Genomic DNA, 17,041 nt, shown 5'->3' on the forward strand with positions numbered 1-17,041 from the left:
ATTTGGTAGAGAACAAACAAACAATGACAAATGACTTGTGTGACAGGGCAGTAGAAGGAATGGGCAGGCATCTCAGGGAACATAAGAACGCTCCAAGCACGAAGAGGTGATACCTCCAGAACCAAAGGGTTGTCCAGGAGTTACCAAATGAGGTCTTCTTTCATGGGCAATGGATATTTCTCCACCCACACATTTGTTAAGTAGCTAATGAGAGGTCAAGGTATAGGACACTGGTTCTCAAACTGTGGGTCGGGACCCCAAAGTGGGTCACAACCCCATTTTAATGGGGTTCCCAGGGCAGGCTCAGACTTACTGTGATCCAGGGCCAAAGCTGAAGCCTGAGCCCCGCCGCCCAGAGCCGAAGCCTGCGGGTTTCAGCCCTAGGTGGTGGGGCTCTGGTACAGGCACTCTGCCTGGGGCTGAAGCTCTTGGGCTTCAGTTTTGCCCCCCACCCCGTACAGGGCAGTGGGGCTTTGCCCCCCACCCCACCCCACACACACACAGGGCCACAGGGCTCCGGTGGGCTCAGGCTGCACGATCCCTCCAGGGATTATGTGGTAATTTTTGTTGTTAGAAGGGGGTCGCGGTGCAATGAAGTTTGAGAATCCCTGGTATAGGACTTCCCCAGACACAAAGAAATATAACTGCAATAACCACTGTGTGGTTTGGTGGAGGGAACTCACAGTTTATCAAATGGTATGAGGGAGAGGAGCACAGAACAGTACTGAGAGTCAAACACAAAAAGCAGAGAGCTTCCTCCCACCCCCTGGCCTCACTCCTGCCAAGGCTCACACACGTGTTAAAGTTTAAGTCATATTGAATTCATTATGAATACTTATGTGCCTATGTCTTTGCAGGATGAGGTCTGTTATGATTCAGGAACTGAACGCATGTTCAATAATGCAGCTGGAGCTCACATCCATTAAGATATGATGAGCGGCCATTTTGTTGTATTCACACATTGAATTCCAAATGGCAGCCCCACAGCCCCAAACACAATAGTCACATTGACCTCTGCAACCTCCTCGTCTCAAAGGAAAATCTCATTTGCACATTTTTACTTGTTTTTTTAAAGAAAAATGTGCTATTAAATAAGGCTTTCGCTTTCATGGCACCAGATCACTGCAGAATGTATGTTAAATCCATAGCGCCAAAGCGACACAGGATTGACTTCTCTTTATCATGGCACCAGGCTAGTGGAAGCACAGGCTACCTGGGTCATGATGCCAAGGTGCTGCAGGAGTGGAAACGCTCAACGCGATGCCAAATAACTACAGTGTTGCATTACATCTATCATGGCACAAGCCAGTCCAAGGATATACGCCTTTTGTCATGGCAGAGACAATGATTTGGTTTAAAGTTTCAAAGTAAAGCCTAAGTCATAATTACTGTATTTTCCATTAGAAGCTATGCCGTCTATCAAATTTAATTAGTCCACTATGGCTTTAAATTAAGCACAGGTTCCATTGCATCTAAACTTTTTTTTTTTTTTAAAGGAACACTAGGCTTGAGGTGAGAGCTTTAAACTGTAGAGGCTATCAGTTAAGCCTTAACCTAGCTTGGCAATCTCCCTTTGATAACAGCTGATGACGACGGAAGATCACCTTTTCAAAAAACAGCTTCTCAATTTGCACCAGCTAGTTTTGTGAGTGCAATAAATTCTGCTGTAAAATGTTCATGCACGAGTGGAGAAGCTGGATTGAGGCCATTTTGAAGATTTAGCTGCCAAGGATTATTCCAATAAATAGTCCCTCGTGGGCTGAGGCCAACTCTTCTGGTTGTCGATTTGGCTCCCACAGCTCATCCATTTTATATTGCATTTGACTTTCACATTTCTTGGGGATTTATGACTTCAATGGGAATTGGACTCAGCCCCTTGCTGGAGCACCTCTATTATGCTGGATTGGCCATTCAGATTCTACCACCTGGGTTTCGTGCCATCTCAGGCACGAGGCGGGATTTTCTGTTGCCCTGCAGACTTCTCCAGTTCCTTAGAATTTACTTTCAAAAGGCACCATTTTAAAAATGGAATTTTAGGGTGAATTTTTCTTCTAGATTCTCCCACAAGAGTCTTTAGTTTAGGAGTAAAAGGAGCTTATTGGTCTTGCTTATAAAATAAGGCAATTATATAAAAGACAAATGGTATGTTCCCATAGTGCCTTTCATACCACAAGACCCCAAGGTGCTTTACATCCTGTATATACAGAGGGCACTCACCCTGTCAACCTTGGGATGGGACTCAGTAGTCATTTTGGGTCAGCCACAGTGAAAAACAATTCAGTTGAAATGCAGCAGTAATTTTAGTTATTAGAATGTAAGTACCCATGCTAGGGTGGTTTTTTTCCAGGACACCAGCCATGTACACTAGTTCCAAAGGTTCCGGAACCTCCTTCAGTTAGTGCAATAAACTTCAATCTTAAACTAAGTAAATTGCACACACACCACATGGGCATTTCAACACACCTACTAACACACCGTCTGTTCTAGCATGCACTAGGCTCTTTGTAAAACATAACACAGTTTTCAGCTGGTGCACATATTCAACTTCATCTCAAACCCTAGCCAAAGTCACCAGTGATGTATTATACAAATGAAACCAGCTTCTGACCAGTAGTAGCATGAACCTAGGTCTAGATACTAGGGCAGGTGAACGATCTACCATCAAACAATGCAGCCTAACCCAAACCATGAACCAGACAAGGATAGACCACTTTCCAAGGGAAGGAAGGCTCAGCAAAAAATGAAGGCACTGGATAGGAATTCAGGAGATTTGGGTTCAGTCCCCAGCTCTGCCACACACTTCCTGGGTAACCCTGGGCATGTCTCTGAATCTCTCTGCACCTCAGTTCCCCATCTGCATAATAAGGAATCCAAATATTCCCTTTTCCCCCACTCATTGTCTATATAGATTGTAAACTCTTTGGGAAGGAACTGTCTCTTCCTATGTGTTTGTATAGTGCAGGGGAGGGCAACCTATGGCACGGGTGCCAAAGGTGGCACACAAGCTGATTTTCAGTGGCACTCAGACTGTCTGGGTCCCGGCCACTGGTCCGGGGCGGGCTCTGCATTTTAATATAATTTTAAATGAAGCTTCTTAAACATTTTAAAAACCTTATTTACTTTACATACACCAATAGTTTAGTTATATAATATATAGACTTATAGAAAGAGACCTTCTAAAAACATTAAAATGTATTACTGGCACGCGAAACCTTAAATTAGAGTGAATAAATGAAGACTCGGCACTCCACTTCTGAAAGGTTGCCGACCCCTGGTATAGTGCCTAGCACAGTGGGGTGTCCAATTTGGTTGGTGCCTCAAGGCACTGCTTTAATATACAGCATCAGCACAATGGGGATTAGACCATCTAAGGAGAAGTGGCAGTAGCCTTTTCAGAATGATAAAAGGCACAAAGCTAAAAGTGGGTAAGGAGACCGAAGGAGGTTTAAGGGCAAGGAAGAACATGGGGAGAGGCAGAAAACGAGCCCATATTGGGGAAAGATTATGGCAAACGTTCAAGGTGAAGCTGAAGAGCTTGGGTTTGGTACGGTAAGAAATCTGGAGTCAAAGGAGGCTCTATAAATACATTAGGAGCAAGAGAAAGACAAAGGGAAGTGTCGGTCCACTATTTCTTGGGGAAGGAGAGCTAATAACTAGGGCCCTACTAAATTCATAGTCCATTTTGGTCAATTTCACGGTCACAGGATTTAAAAAATAATAAATTTCGTGATTTCAGTTATTTAAATCTGAAATTTTATGGTGTTGTAATTATAGGGGTCCTAACCCAAAAAGGATTTGGGGAGAGGGGGCAAGGTTATTGTAGTGGGGGGTTGTAGTATTGCTATCCTTACTTCTGCGCTGCTGCTGGTGGTGGCGCTGCCTTCAGAGCTGGGCAGCTGGAGAGCAGCGGCTGTTGGCCGGGAGCCCAGCTCTGAAGGCAGAGTCGCTGCCAGCAGCAGCGCAGAAGTAAGGATGTCATGGTATGTTATTGTCACCCTTACTTCTTCACTGCTGCCTGCAGAGCTGGGCCCTCAGTCAGCAACCGCCACTCTCTGGCCACCCAGCTCTGAAGGTAGCAGCACAGAAGTAAGGGTGGCATGGTGTGGTATTGCCACCCTTACTTCTGCACTGCTGCTGGCAGGGCACGGCCTTCCCAGCTGGGCACTTGGCCAACAGCTGCTGCTCTCCAGCTGCCCAGCTCTGAAGGCAACACAGAAGTAAGGGTGGCAATACCACGACCTCTTAAAATAAGCTTGGAACTCCCCTGCAACTCCCTTTTGGATCAGGATTCCCAATTTGAGAAACCCTGATCGCTCCCTTGAAATCTGTATAGGGTAAAAGCACATAAAAGACCAGATTTCATGGGGGGAGACCAGGTTTCATGGTCCATGACACATTTTTCATGGCCATGAATTTGGTAGAGCCCTATTAATTGATTATATCAAGAAGGTTGATATGTTTAATGCCTATTTTGCTTGTCTTCACTAAAAAGGTTAATTATGACAAATGCTTAACACAATTAATATTAACAACAAGGGGGAAGAAAAACCAATCCATAATAGAGAAAGAACTGGTTAAAAATATTTAGATAATTTAATACATCTAAAGTTGGCAAGACCTGACAAAATTCACCCTTATGGTACTTAAGGAACTAACTGAAGCAATTTTGGAACTGTTAGTGATTATCTTCAAGAACTCAGGGAGGACAGGTGAGGTCCCAGTTTGCTGGAGAAGGGCATACATAGTATCTATCTTTAAAAAGGGGACTCAGGAAATTATAAACCAATCAGCCTAACTTTAACATCTGGAACAAATTATTAAACAATCAACATGTAAGCACCTAATGGATAATAGGTAAGTAATAGCCAGCACAAATTTGTCATGAACAAATCGTGTCAGACCAATCTAATTTCCTTCTTTGGTAGAGTTACTGGACTAGTGGATAGGGGAGGAAGTAGTAGATGTGATATAGCTTTATTTTAGTAAGGTTTTTTGACACAGTCCTACATTAAATTCTCATAAGCAAATTAAGGAAATGTGGTTTAGAGCAGTGACTCTCAACCTTTCCAGACTACTGTACCCCTTTCAGGAGTCTGATTTGTCCTGTGTACCCCCAAGTTTCACCTCACTTAAAAACTACTTGCTCACTGTATCAGGGTTGGGACTCACCACCCGGCACCTCCTACTGCTTGCCTATGGGAATTAGCTCAGTCCAGTGGAGCGCCCTCTCTCGGTGGTGTCCCGCCCATTGTCTCACCCTTGGTTGGCTTCTGAGCCCACGTCGCTCACCAACCCGCGGTGTCCTCTTCAGGACTACTGCTCTCCGGCAGTGCCCTTCAGTCCATCCACACCCCCTTCCGGGGGAGGGGGGTGTCAATCAGCAGTCTCTATGTCCAGCCACCATGGTCAACCACACACCCCAAAGTCTAATCCCGCCTGTCAGGGATCTGGCGTAGTCTATGGCCAATGGCTGGGTGTACAGCAACGGGGGAAAGGGGGGACCCAGGCCCACCCTCTACTCTGGGTCCCATCCCAGGGACCCTCTGGTGGCAGCCTTGCTGTCCTCCTTCTCTCCCCTTTGTCTGTCCACTTCCCTGGGCCGCTTCCCCTACGGCCCCTTACACCTGCTAGGCCCTTCCCTTCAGGGCCTGCAGCCTGGCAGGCTATGGGCTAGAGCGCCCTTTTGCTCCCCGAGCCTGGCCAGCACTGCGCTGTCCGCGGTGCTAGTCTCCCTGCTCTGGAGACAGACCTTCCCCTGTCAAAGGCCTGGGACAGACTGACTGCGCTCTCCCTGAGCAGCCTTTTTATAGGGATGAGCCTGGCCCTGATTGGCTGCCTCCAATCTGGGCCCTGATTGGCTCACAATAAGCCCTCTTCTGATTGGCTGCCCGTCTGCACAGGCCCACTGGCCTGCTGCAGCCTAAATTCTCAGGGAGTGGGGCAGTCCGCCCCACTACACACCCTCCCCATTAAGAACCCTCTCAGGGGGGAATTCCCTATCGCCCCTGAGCTCTTCACAGCTGGGCCCTCAGGGAATCTCGTTCAAAGTGCAGGCCCTCCACCAACTGGAGCCACCTGCTTCCCTCTCCTATGGTCTGGGTCCCCACCGTAGACCTCCCTGGTCCTACGTGGCTTCCCACTTCCGTTTGGGTTCCGACCTCAGCCCTCCCGGCCCCTATGTGGGTTCCCTCCGTTAGGTGGGGCCTCTCTGCCCCAGCCCCTGGGTCACCAGCAATCACACATCACTGAACAAAAACACTGACCCAGGAACGTATCCTTGCAACAAAGCCCGATGCCAACTCTGCCCACCTATCTATTCAAGTGATATTATCATAGGACCTAATCACATCAGCCATGCCATCAGGGGCTCGTTCACCTGCACATCTACCAATGTGATATATGCCATCATGTGCCAGCAATGCCCCTCTGCCATGTACATTGGCCAAACCGGACAGTCTCTACGCAAAAGAATTAATGGACACAAATCTGACATCAGGAATCATAACATTCAAAAACCAGTAGGAGAATGATTTAAACTGTCTGGTCATTCAGTGACAGACCTGCGGGTGGCAATTTTGTAATAAAAAAGCTTCAAAACCAGACTCCAACGAGAAACTGCTGAGCTTGAATTGATATGCAAATTAGATACAATCAATTTAGGCTTAAACAGAGACTGGGAATGGCTGAGCCATTACAAACATTGAATCTATCTCCCCATGTAAGTACTCTCACACTTCTTATCAAACTGTCTGTACTGGGCTAGCTTGATTATCACTTCAAAAGTTTTTTTTCCTCTTATTTAATTGGCCTCTCAGAGTTGGTAAGACAACTCCCACCTTTTCATGCTCTCTGTATGTGTATATATATCTCCTCAATATATGTTCCATTCTATGCATCCGAAGAAGTGGGCTGTAACCCACGAAAGCTTATGCTCAAATAAATTTGTTAGTCTCTAAGGTGCCACAAGTATTCCAAGACTTTGGTTAGTTCAGCATTGCTTAATGTGACCCTGCATCCTAGAAAGAACGTATTTACAATACCCTGATACCCCCTGTTTACAGAACAGCCTTCCATGATATAGATCAGGGGTCGGCAACCTCTGGCACACGGCTCACCAGGGTAAGCATCCTGGCAGGCCGGGCCAGTTTGTTTACCTGCCGCGTCAGCCAGTTCGGCCAATCGCGGCTCCCACTGGCTGCAGTTTGCCGCTCCAGGCCAATGGGGGCTGCGGGAAGCCACGGCCACCATATCCCTCGGCCCGCACCGCTTCCCGCAGCCCCATTGGCCTGGGATGGCAAACTGTGGACAGTGGGAGCCGCGATCGGCCGAACCTGCCGACACAGCAAGTAAACAAACTGTCCCGGCCCGCCAGGGTGCTTACCCTGGAGAGCCGCGTGCCAGAGGCTGCCGACTCCTGATATAGATGTTATAATCAAAAATGCAGAATGTAACACTTAACACTAATTTCAGTTATTCAGTGTTTATGACAAAAGCAAAGTCTATGAAGATCAGTCGCTCTTTGATAACTACTTTTTCCAGGTTCTAGTTGCTGTATTGAAGGTTATGCTTTATAAAACAATGACTGTAATTATGCTTTCATTACACTCCAATTATTCTTTTTGATACATGTAGTTACCATTAATATAAAAGCTTAATTATATGATTGAGATAATTTTTATCCCTTTACTGACATTTTGGTTTTTTTTTCCTGCATGTGCTAGAATACAATCTTATAAGCAAGAAGTTAACTGCAATGATTATGTGAAAAATTATAGTCCAGTTGCAGTGCAACTACAGCTGCTGTAATATAAATTATAACCCATTAATGTCTCTTTCTGGTTGGTGTTCTGCAAGCAGGCTATCCATAGTGACATGGGAACATTGTTATCATGGAGTAGTTGGTAAAGGCATTAGGTTATTAACTTTACATTTTTATTCATTGGAATGGGGATTTCTTTGTTTTCATTCCATTCAGATACATGTGTACGTTGGCTGAGGTTCTGTAGTGCGACTCTGCCAACCACATTTTAAATAAGTACTTGTTTTTCAAATTCACGTCAGCAGCTAAATCTTTTTTATTGCCATTTTGGTGTGACACACCAAAGGCAAAATGTCAGCACCCCCTGCTGTAACCTAATCTGTTAAACAAACACTTTTCCAGGAGCTGGGTAACATTCCCGCTTGCAGCACAGTGAAGCCAGTGCAAAATGATTTTAAAAAATAAAAAGGCAGGGATATTTGCTTCTACTCCACTGCAAAAACAGGACACGTAATAGATAAACCAATGGAACAGGAAATGTGATGTTTCCTTTTTATGAAGCTATTACTGAAAATGGAAAAGTTACAATAAACAGTGAAACCTAGAAAAATGTGGCTGGCACCGTTCCTCTGGCGACTATTTTGGACATCCTGAAAGACTGACACTAAATATATGACATAATAATTAGTTTAAAAAAACCCTCACACCTCCATCTGTTTGACATCTGTTCTTTATCTAATTGTAGTAGGGAAGTTGTATTATTCTATCATCTCTGTATCTTTGCTAGTGAAGTTCCCAAAGTAATACTACTTAGTATATTACTTATTCTAATACGTTTTCATCCATAGAACACAAAGTGCATTACAAAGGCAAACAAGTATCCATATCCCCATTCTACAGGTGAGAAAATGCAGGTGAAGGGTGGGTGGGGGTATAGAGCCTTCCTCAAGCTCACACAATGAATCACAGGCAAAACTCAGCACAGAACCAACCTCCTCTTAATGTGCAGGCCAGTGTCTTATTCATTAAAACCTGCTGCTTCCTAATAAAAGGAAGGGGCCTCGTGTCTTTCCTATAGTCTCATCAAATGAGCCAGAAGGTCTGTTTGAATGAAAATGCCGCCAACCTGCTTCCTAACAATACCAAAATAGCTTCAACTCGGTGAATCCAGATAAGAAAGAACCAAGTGTCTAAATTTCTAATTGAGAAGAGAGCATAAGAATTACTGCGGGTGTCCTTTTCATTCATTATACACAACTATGCCAACTGCAGACACCCTCTCCTCCCCCGCCATGGCATTGCTCCTGGGAACGAAATGAAGCTCTGACCATGTAATGATATTATTTCCTGTCTTGACTTCAGGCGGCTTTGTCTCCAGAGTGTGACATCATTAAAGATGGCAGCTCATTGGGTCAGAGGTAACTCACGGGGCCAAAATAACTCCGGTTTACTGAGAGGAAACTGAACAACCTGCCCACGTTCTGAGCTGACCAGATTTCATCCTGAATCTCAGTTTTAGAAACAGTTTGGAATAGTCTGCAATTCAACAATTCCATAGATAACCTACACACAAACAGGTACCAAGGCCTACCACAAACCACTAAAATAGCCGTTAGTGTCAATGCACACATTCTTGCACAGATACACACACTACACAAATGCTGTCCACACACACCCCAACCCACAGACACTGAACACATCCCTCCCAAGGTGCAGACACACCCCTACAGACACACTGTCCACACACACCCCAACCCACAGACACACCCCTACAAACACACGGCGTACATCCCCCTCAACCCAGAGACACGCCCCTACAAATACTGCGCACCTCCCCCTGCCGCAGCACAGACATGCCCCTACAGACACTGCACACATCCCCCCAACACGCAGACACGCCCCTACAGACACTGCGCACCCCCCCCCACAGCACAGACACACCCCTAGAGACACTGCGCACATCCCCCACACAGCACAGACACACCCCTAGAGACACTGCGCACATCCCCCACACAGCACAGACACACCCCTACAGACACTGCGCACATCCCCCACACAGCACAGACACACCCCTACAGACACTGCACACATCCCCCACACAGCACAGACACACCCCTAGAGACACTGCGCACATCCCCCACACAGCACAGACACACCCCTACAGACACTGCGCACATCCCCCACACAGCACAGACACACCCCTACAAACACTGCGCACATCCCCCACACAGCACAGACACGCCCCTACAGACACTGCACACATCCCCCCAACACGCAGACACGCCCCTGCACACACTGCGCACATCCTCCCGCTACACAGACACACCCCAAGAGACACTGCGCACATCCCCCACACAGCACAGACACACCCCTAGAGACACTGCGCACATCCCCCACACAGCACAGACACACCCCTAGAGACACTGCGCACATCCCCCCCCACAGCACAGACACACCCCTAGAGACACTGCGCACATCCTCCCGCTACACAGACACACCCCTACAAACACTGCACACATCCCCCAACCGTGCAGGCACACCCCTACAAACCTGCGCACATCCCCCCACTGTCCTGACACACCCCTGCAGACACTGCACACATCCCCCACAATATGCAGACACACCCCTGCGCACACTGCGCATCATCCCCCCAACACACAGACATGCCCCTATAAACACTGCGCACATCCCCCTAACACATAGACACACCCCTACAAACACTGCGCACATCCCCCAAAGTGCAGACACGCCCCTACAGACACTGCACACATCCCCCCAACACACAGACACGTCCCTACAGACACTGCACACATCCCCACCAACACGCAGACATGCCCCTACAGACACTGCGCACATCCCCCCACTGCACAGACACACCCCTACAAACACTGCGCACATTCCCCCAAAGCGCAGACACTCCCCTACAAACACTGCACACATCCCCCCACCGCACACAACACGCCCCTACAGACACTGCGCACACCCCCCAAAGTGCAGACACGCCCCTACAGACACTGCACACATCCCCCAACACACAGACACGCCCCTACAGACACTGCGCACATCCCCCCAAAGCGCAGACATGCCCCTACAGACACTGTGCACATCCCCCCACCGCACAGACAGGCCCCTACAGACACTGCACACATCCCCCAACACACAGACACGCCCCTACAGACACTGCGCACATCCCCCCAAAGCGCAGACATGCCCCTACAGACACTGTGCACATCCCCCCACCGCACAGACAGGCCCCTACAGACACTGTGCACATCCCCCTAACACACAGACACGCCCCTACAGACACATTGCTCACATGTCGCCACTGCACAGACACACTGCACACACACCTCCCTCCAATGTGCAGACAAGTCCTCTAGACAGTGCACACACTGCCCTGGTGCAGAGACACACTGCACATATCCCCCCACTGCACCCACAAGCCCCTACAGACACTTCGCAGACATGCATCCCCAACACATAGACACACAGCTCACATGTCGGCACTGCACAGACACACTGCACACATCCCCCTCAATGCAGAGACACGCCCCTAGAGACACACGGCGCACATCTCCCCACCGCACACACGGCGCACGTCCCCCCAATGCACAGATATGCCCCTACAGACCCAGCTCCCCCCACGTAGACACACCCCTACAGACATGCCTATCCCTACACACATATTTACCGAACCATCCCTCCACAGACTCCTCCACACCTCTCAAGCAGGCAGGCAGGTACACCCCCTTCAGACAGACATGCACATGTTTTCTATCCAATTGCCTCATCTTTGTATTTGTATTTTTTATTTTATTTTTCTAGAGCAATAAAACTCCCTACAGTCACCTCCCCGAAGCTCTGGGTAGGCATTCAATAGATACACAATACAGCTGACATTACAGTATAATCTATTGAACGCTAAAGAAATGTGACCTTAGAGTCACATCTGAATGGTGCAGATTAATTTCCCCTCCCCCAGCCCCTCCTCACTGCACCATAAAGCGATCAGCATATCATGCTAATTACCTTCTTCCAGTTCATCCATGCTCCCAATCTTTCTGGTCCCATCGATGGTGTAGATGTAGCGAACTCCCTGAGGCAGGTTAATGTTATCAGACAGAGAACGGGTCAGGTCAGCCAGCAAAGCATCAAAGCTTCGGAAGCGGTCGGAGGACACGGCATACACAATCCCCTTGAAGTAGCGGTCCCCATTGCGATAGAAACGCACCTTCTTTGCTTTCTTCTCATTACTCAGTGCCTGTAAGGTCCTGGTTCGGTAGAAGCTACAGTGAGCACTGTGAGTGGGGCTGGGCAATCCATTCATACGTGAGCCTCGCATGTTTCTGGACGTCTTATCTCTTTCGTCAAAGTGTCCAAAATCAAGTTCCATAGTTTGGTGAACCCTAAAGATCTGAAGCTGAGTGGAGGGGAATGGGGAGGAAGGAATGCATATGAGATATTAGACTGATCAGGCCCCAAATCCAGACAGAAATTACATACCCACAAGACCTTGGCTTTTCTTTGAATGAACAGAAGCAGTTTATTTTCAAAGTGACCCATGTCCTGCCCTGATCTAGCTTCACATCAGTTCTGGGGCTGGAGGAGGTAGGGGCATTTTTGGAAATGACCCACCCATTGCGGGGAGGGAAATGTATTTTTAAATAGCAGCCTGGTTTTAGCACATTTAAGTTCCATGCAGTTTTGAAGTGTAGTGAATTGAGACCTTGGGCTGAAGAGATACATGAAAATTACTAACAAAAACCAAAAATCCCACCCAAACAACAAAGGCTGGCAATTAATTAAACCTCCTGCGCGTCGGGAGACTTTCCCTTGCAGCAGAGAACAAGCAGATCCCAAGGAGTTAGGTTTCAATCTGTAGATTTGCAGAAGTAACAAGAGTATCTGAATATTTGAAATGGGAACAAACTGGTATTTACGAAAGAACAGTCACAAGGGAGTAGCCAGTTTCTTTGTGACAGTCTGTTCAATAAAGACTAGCAACCAGATACTAAACTCCCCCCACCCAGCAGCCCCCTCCCAGCCCATCAATCAATTTCTGACACCATCCTACATTTCCAAGAAGAAATGACTGAAATTTTTTTCATTGAAATGAGGGTTCGATAAACAATTGTCAATTCACCAGTCCTTCCTGGGTTTGTTTCTGGTAATAGGAAGAAAAAAAAATGAGTCTTTTTGTTTGTTGTTTTATTCCCCCTACCCTTAAGGAAGTGATTTAATTGTGGAAATTGTCCCTGTCAAAGTATCCACATCACGCCACTGCAAGCACACCTTTCATTGTTCTGATCTGAAATGTATTACAGCGGGAAAGAGAGAAGCAGTTTTATGGGCAAAATACAGAGATTGCACTGAGTTGGAGATCAAATCCAATGATCAGTGATTTTTGTGTTCTCTTTAAACTGAACTCAGTACCAAAAGAACACCCCCAACCCTATAAAATGGGAAACCTTGCAAAGCTGTCACTCTGGGCAAAACTATTAATATGCAACTCACATATGGTAGCAGTGTGTTCATACAAAACAGAAATGGGATTAAAATCCGATGGCTCAGCAATCAGGTACAAACCCTAGGAAAAGCTGTTGCTATCATTCCCCCACCCATCAGATTTTCTGGAGCCAGTCCCTTTTTTCAGTATTTTACAATGTCACCATGACCTGTGGAAGATCTCATTATTGTCTCTGACATGTAGCAAAGCAGTAGTGGGTTATGCAGGCAGTTTTTACATAAACAGCGAGTTGCACATATTTTTTTCAGCAGTGCAAATTGTGAGATATGTATTTTAATGTCATGCATGAAACAATGAAATATGCAAGCAACTTTAAACATGAATCAGAGGTTTTAAGGTTTTTTGGAAACTGCAGATGCTGTAATGTACAAAAAGAAAGAGGTTTCTCTTTTCCCTTTGTATGTGACATCTGTTACTTTCTGCATGGAAATCACTCTAAAGCGCTACTCACCGGTTTTCAGCTCGTAGGGTGGAGATGCTGAGAGAAAGAAAACCAGTCTCACTCTGCCTTTGTTGTCTGAGCTCCAAGCAAGAAATTCCTGCCAGGGTGGATGAGACTTCTCCTAGGTCCTAGTGCCTTGTTCACCCCTTTAATGTTAACTTTGCCTCAGTGTTTTTCACCCTGATGATCAATTATTAGTTTAAAGTTTAATCTGTATTTTAAACAAAAAGAATAGATTCATTCCAGTTCTGGTTACATTAATGGGGGCGGGAGGAGCGGGAGGGGGAGCTAATGGGACAAATGTTGAAGTCATTGCCCTCTGCTTTTTTAGGCAAAGCTCCCATTGACTTCATATGATCTAATCATCTGGAAAGCACTAATCATCTAGCCCCAATTTGAAAAAAAAAATGCAGTTAGGCTTATGCAGCAGCCTTTTGGGTTTCAGTTGCAGTGGGGTAATGGCTGCAATCCTATAATGTGCAACCAGTTTTGACTTTTGTGTCAAAAAAGTGAGGAAAAGAAAGCCAGAGTTGACAATAGGCAGAGGAGCCTGATTCTTCTCTGACGGTTTCACACTAGCTCATCCTGATTTACACCCGTGTAAGTGAAAAGAGAATTGTGCTCAATGGATCGGCATCTTTTTTTGCCCCATATCATTTTTCTGCGTTACAGAACTTCCACAACTAAGCTATTTTTGATGTGTATACAGGATATAAACCTTCAAGTTGAGTATCTAGCATAAGCTGACCACTAACTAAAAGGAGTAAGCAGGGAACGTCTCTGTAAGTAAACTTTTCCATAACTCTTCACTGTGGGGTTTCTTGCACCTTTTGCTAAACCATCTCATCTGGTACCGGCCACTCTGAGAGATGGGATACTGGACTACATGAACCACTGATCTGGGCCATGTGGCAGCTCTCATGGATAATCTAAGCGAATAGTTACAAATTAGGTAGCTGTGTGTAAAATTATAATTTGTATTTCCAGAGCAATTTTTAGAAATCTCATCCTAGTGTCTCTGTTTCATTGAATCATATCTCCAAGTGGGATCTGAGGTTTTGCTGATAGTGGATCTGATTAACCTTAAACTAAATAAAAGTTACCTTGCAAGCATTTTGACTGGTGAGCTGTATTTCCTGTATCCTAACCAACATTGTTGGTTTGTTAATATCTGGCCAAATCCAGAATATGAGTCCAAATTCCCTGAAATTACAGAAGGTTACAGAGTTGAGTCATTTGATCCAAATCAGCCCAACAGATGTGGTTCTGGGTAAATCCAAAACATTTTTTTTATTCCAATGCATCAGAAACGTCACAACAGCCAAACACTTCCGCTTTCTGTCATTTGAGGCCAAAATAACCAAGAGCCATTACAATCCACTGGCTGCGCTGAGTAAAGACTTGGTGATCTCTGTCAGGTGTCTACACCACAAAACCAACATGATTGTTCACACCCTCACTGGTGGCAGTCTCAGCATGTCCTAGGCCCTGGAAATAAAACAATCTTCTCACCCCCTAGAAGAGGTCTCTCCAAATAAAGGTAGAACTACCTGCGGGGTACCGGTTCTGGAGATAAATCCTGGCTTCTATCTCCAGTCACACATCCCACTGTTATCATAGTTATCATAAAAACTAATTTTATAGACAAAACAAACTGGACACAGATAAAGACTCTTTGGTCAATATTTTTTTCCAGTTGCATCTGCCCAGAGTGGGAACAGGCAGTGCTAAGACAAATGGCCTAAAAGGTTTGCTTGTTTGTTTTGCTATAACTTCTGTAAACTACATTACTGTACCCAGTGACAAAAGGTTATTCCCTAATAGGAATGTGGCGGTCATTTGTCATTCCCTATGCCTCTTACAACTATAGCACACTGCAGGGACCAGTTTTAATTGATTTAAATGAGGCTATATGTGGACAATTCTGAGGGAGGGGACAGCTTCATTGGATCATAGCTTTCTGCACATATGAAATTACTGGATTTACTCCAGTGCAATTAAGATCAGGATCTGGCCTCAGAGACATCACTGAGTAACCAAACTATGGCATATGAATGACAGCCATTTCTAGGAATACCTTGATGTGTTTGTGGACCTGATTTGGATTTTGCTTATAGTGATTGCACACTGGTACAATTCCATTGGCCTTGATGGCATTACTACTGATTAATACCAGCTTATGTTAGAAGAGAATCAAGCCCTGTGGCTCCATCAGCTAAATCACTTTAGACAGAGTAAGTGATTGAGAAACTGGGAATACATGTGCTTTCTTCCTATCAATAAATTCATTTAGATAAAAAGGAAGGTTAAATTTAGCTCCCCAGATTAAATTTCCTATTCTAAATTAGGTGAATTATCTTTACCCAAAGCAGCAAACATTGGATCTTTCTGCTGTGTAATTAAATCTGGCTAAAGATGCTGCTTTTGTCCCTAGTGAAGTTCTTTATTGCATGTTGGGGTGATTGTGATGCTTTTGAAAGTGAGGGAAAGATCAGCAGGTGGGAAGCATATTGTGATTTGCTGCTGTGCAAGCTTCCCCCATAGGCACGTAAACCCAGTACATCAATACAATGCATCTAAACTCCCTCATTTACAACAACCCTACCAGCTATTCCAAGCCAAGGTCCCCACTCAGCTCTGCCAGTGCACCTCAACCCTCACATCCTCGCTATGTCAAAGAACTTCCTCCAACCATGATGCCTTTTACAATCAGCATCGATTTAAACTGACAATTATCTGAGGTCTGTCTGCTCTGGATGAAGATTCTAGACAAATTTTTGATAGTGCAATTAAAACTTTCACTACTAATTTGCTTTAGGAGGAAGCCTTGGGTTGATATTTTCAAAGCAATCCACAGTGCTTTGATACATCTTCCATCAAATTTATTTTTAAATCCCTGTTCCTTCTTTGAAAATTTCATCCTTAAGCTCTTCTTTCAAAGCTTTCAAGCACCTAGGCCAAGTCTTTCAAAAGTAACTAGTGATTTTGCTTGCCTTTTTTGTTTTGGAGCCCTGTGGTTTTCCAAGGGTGGGGATTAAGCTGTTTATGAGAATAAAGGCTCTAATGTGTTTCTAGTTGGGCACTAGTCACTTTTGAAAGTCTTGGTCCTATGGCAAGAATCATTGACATGGTTCTTCAAAGGAATAGCTTGCACCTGAAGCAACTATTCTTATGAGAGCTACAGAGAGTTAAGCTGTTCTGCACCCAATCCACTGAGCTAATAACTGATTTGGAATTGGCAGTCTTTCACAACATAGCATTTGAGATTTATTTTTATAGGAACTGTACCCTCCTTAATGTCTTTTAAACATCG

General features: G+C 45.6%; 1 protein-coding gene across 2 annotated transcripts in view; it reads right to left on the reverse strand.

The window, feature by feature from the left end:
• The window catches only part of DCX (doublecortin), a 111,200-nt gene extending 97,249 nt beyond the window's left edge, over window positions 1–13,951 (reverse strand). The window contains exons 1-2 of one of the 2 annotated variants that reach the window (XM_054039875.1): window positions 13,738–13,951; window positions 11,789–12,179 (exon numbers count right to left, since the gene is read on the reverse strand). In XM_054039875.1, coding sequence (XP_053895850.1) covers window positions 11,789–12,152 — 364 coding nt within the window. In that variant the 5' untranslated portion in view covers window positions 12,153–12,179; window positions 13,738–13,951. The remainder of the gene's footprint in view (window positions 1–11,788; window positions 12,180–13,737) is intronic. The other variant, XM_054039876.1, reaches the window with a different exon arrangement.
• Between the last annotated feature and the right edge of the window lie 3,090 nt (window positions 13,952–17,041).

Source organism: Malaclemys terrapin, chromosome 9 (genome assembly GCF_027887155.1).
Source record: "Malaclemys terrapin pileata isolate rMalTer1 chromosome 9, rMalTer1.hap1, whole genome shotgun sequence".
Lineage (NCBI taxonomy): Eukaryota > Metazoa > Chordata > Testudines > Emydidae > Malaclemys > Malaclemys terrapin.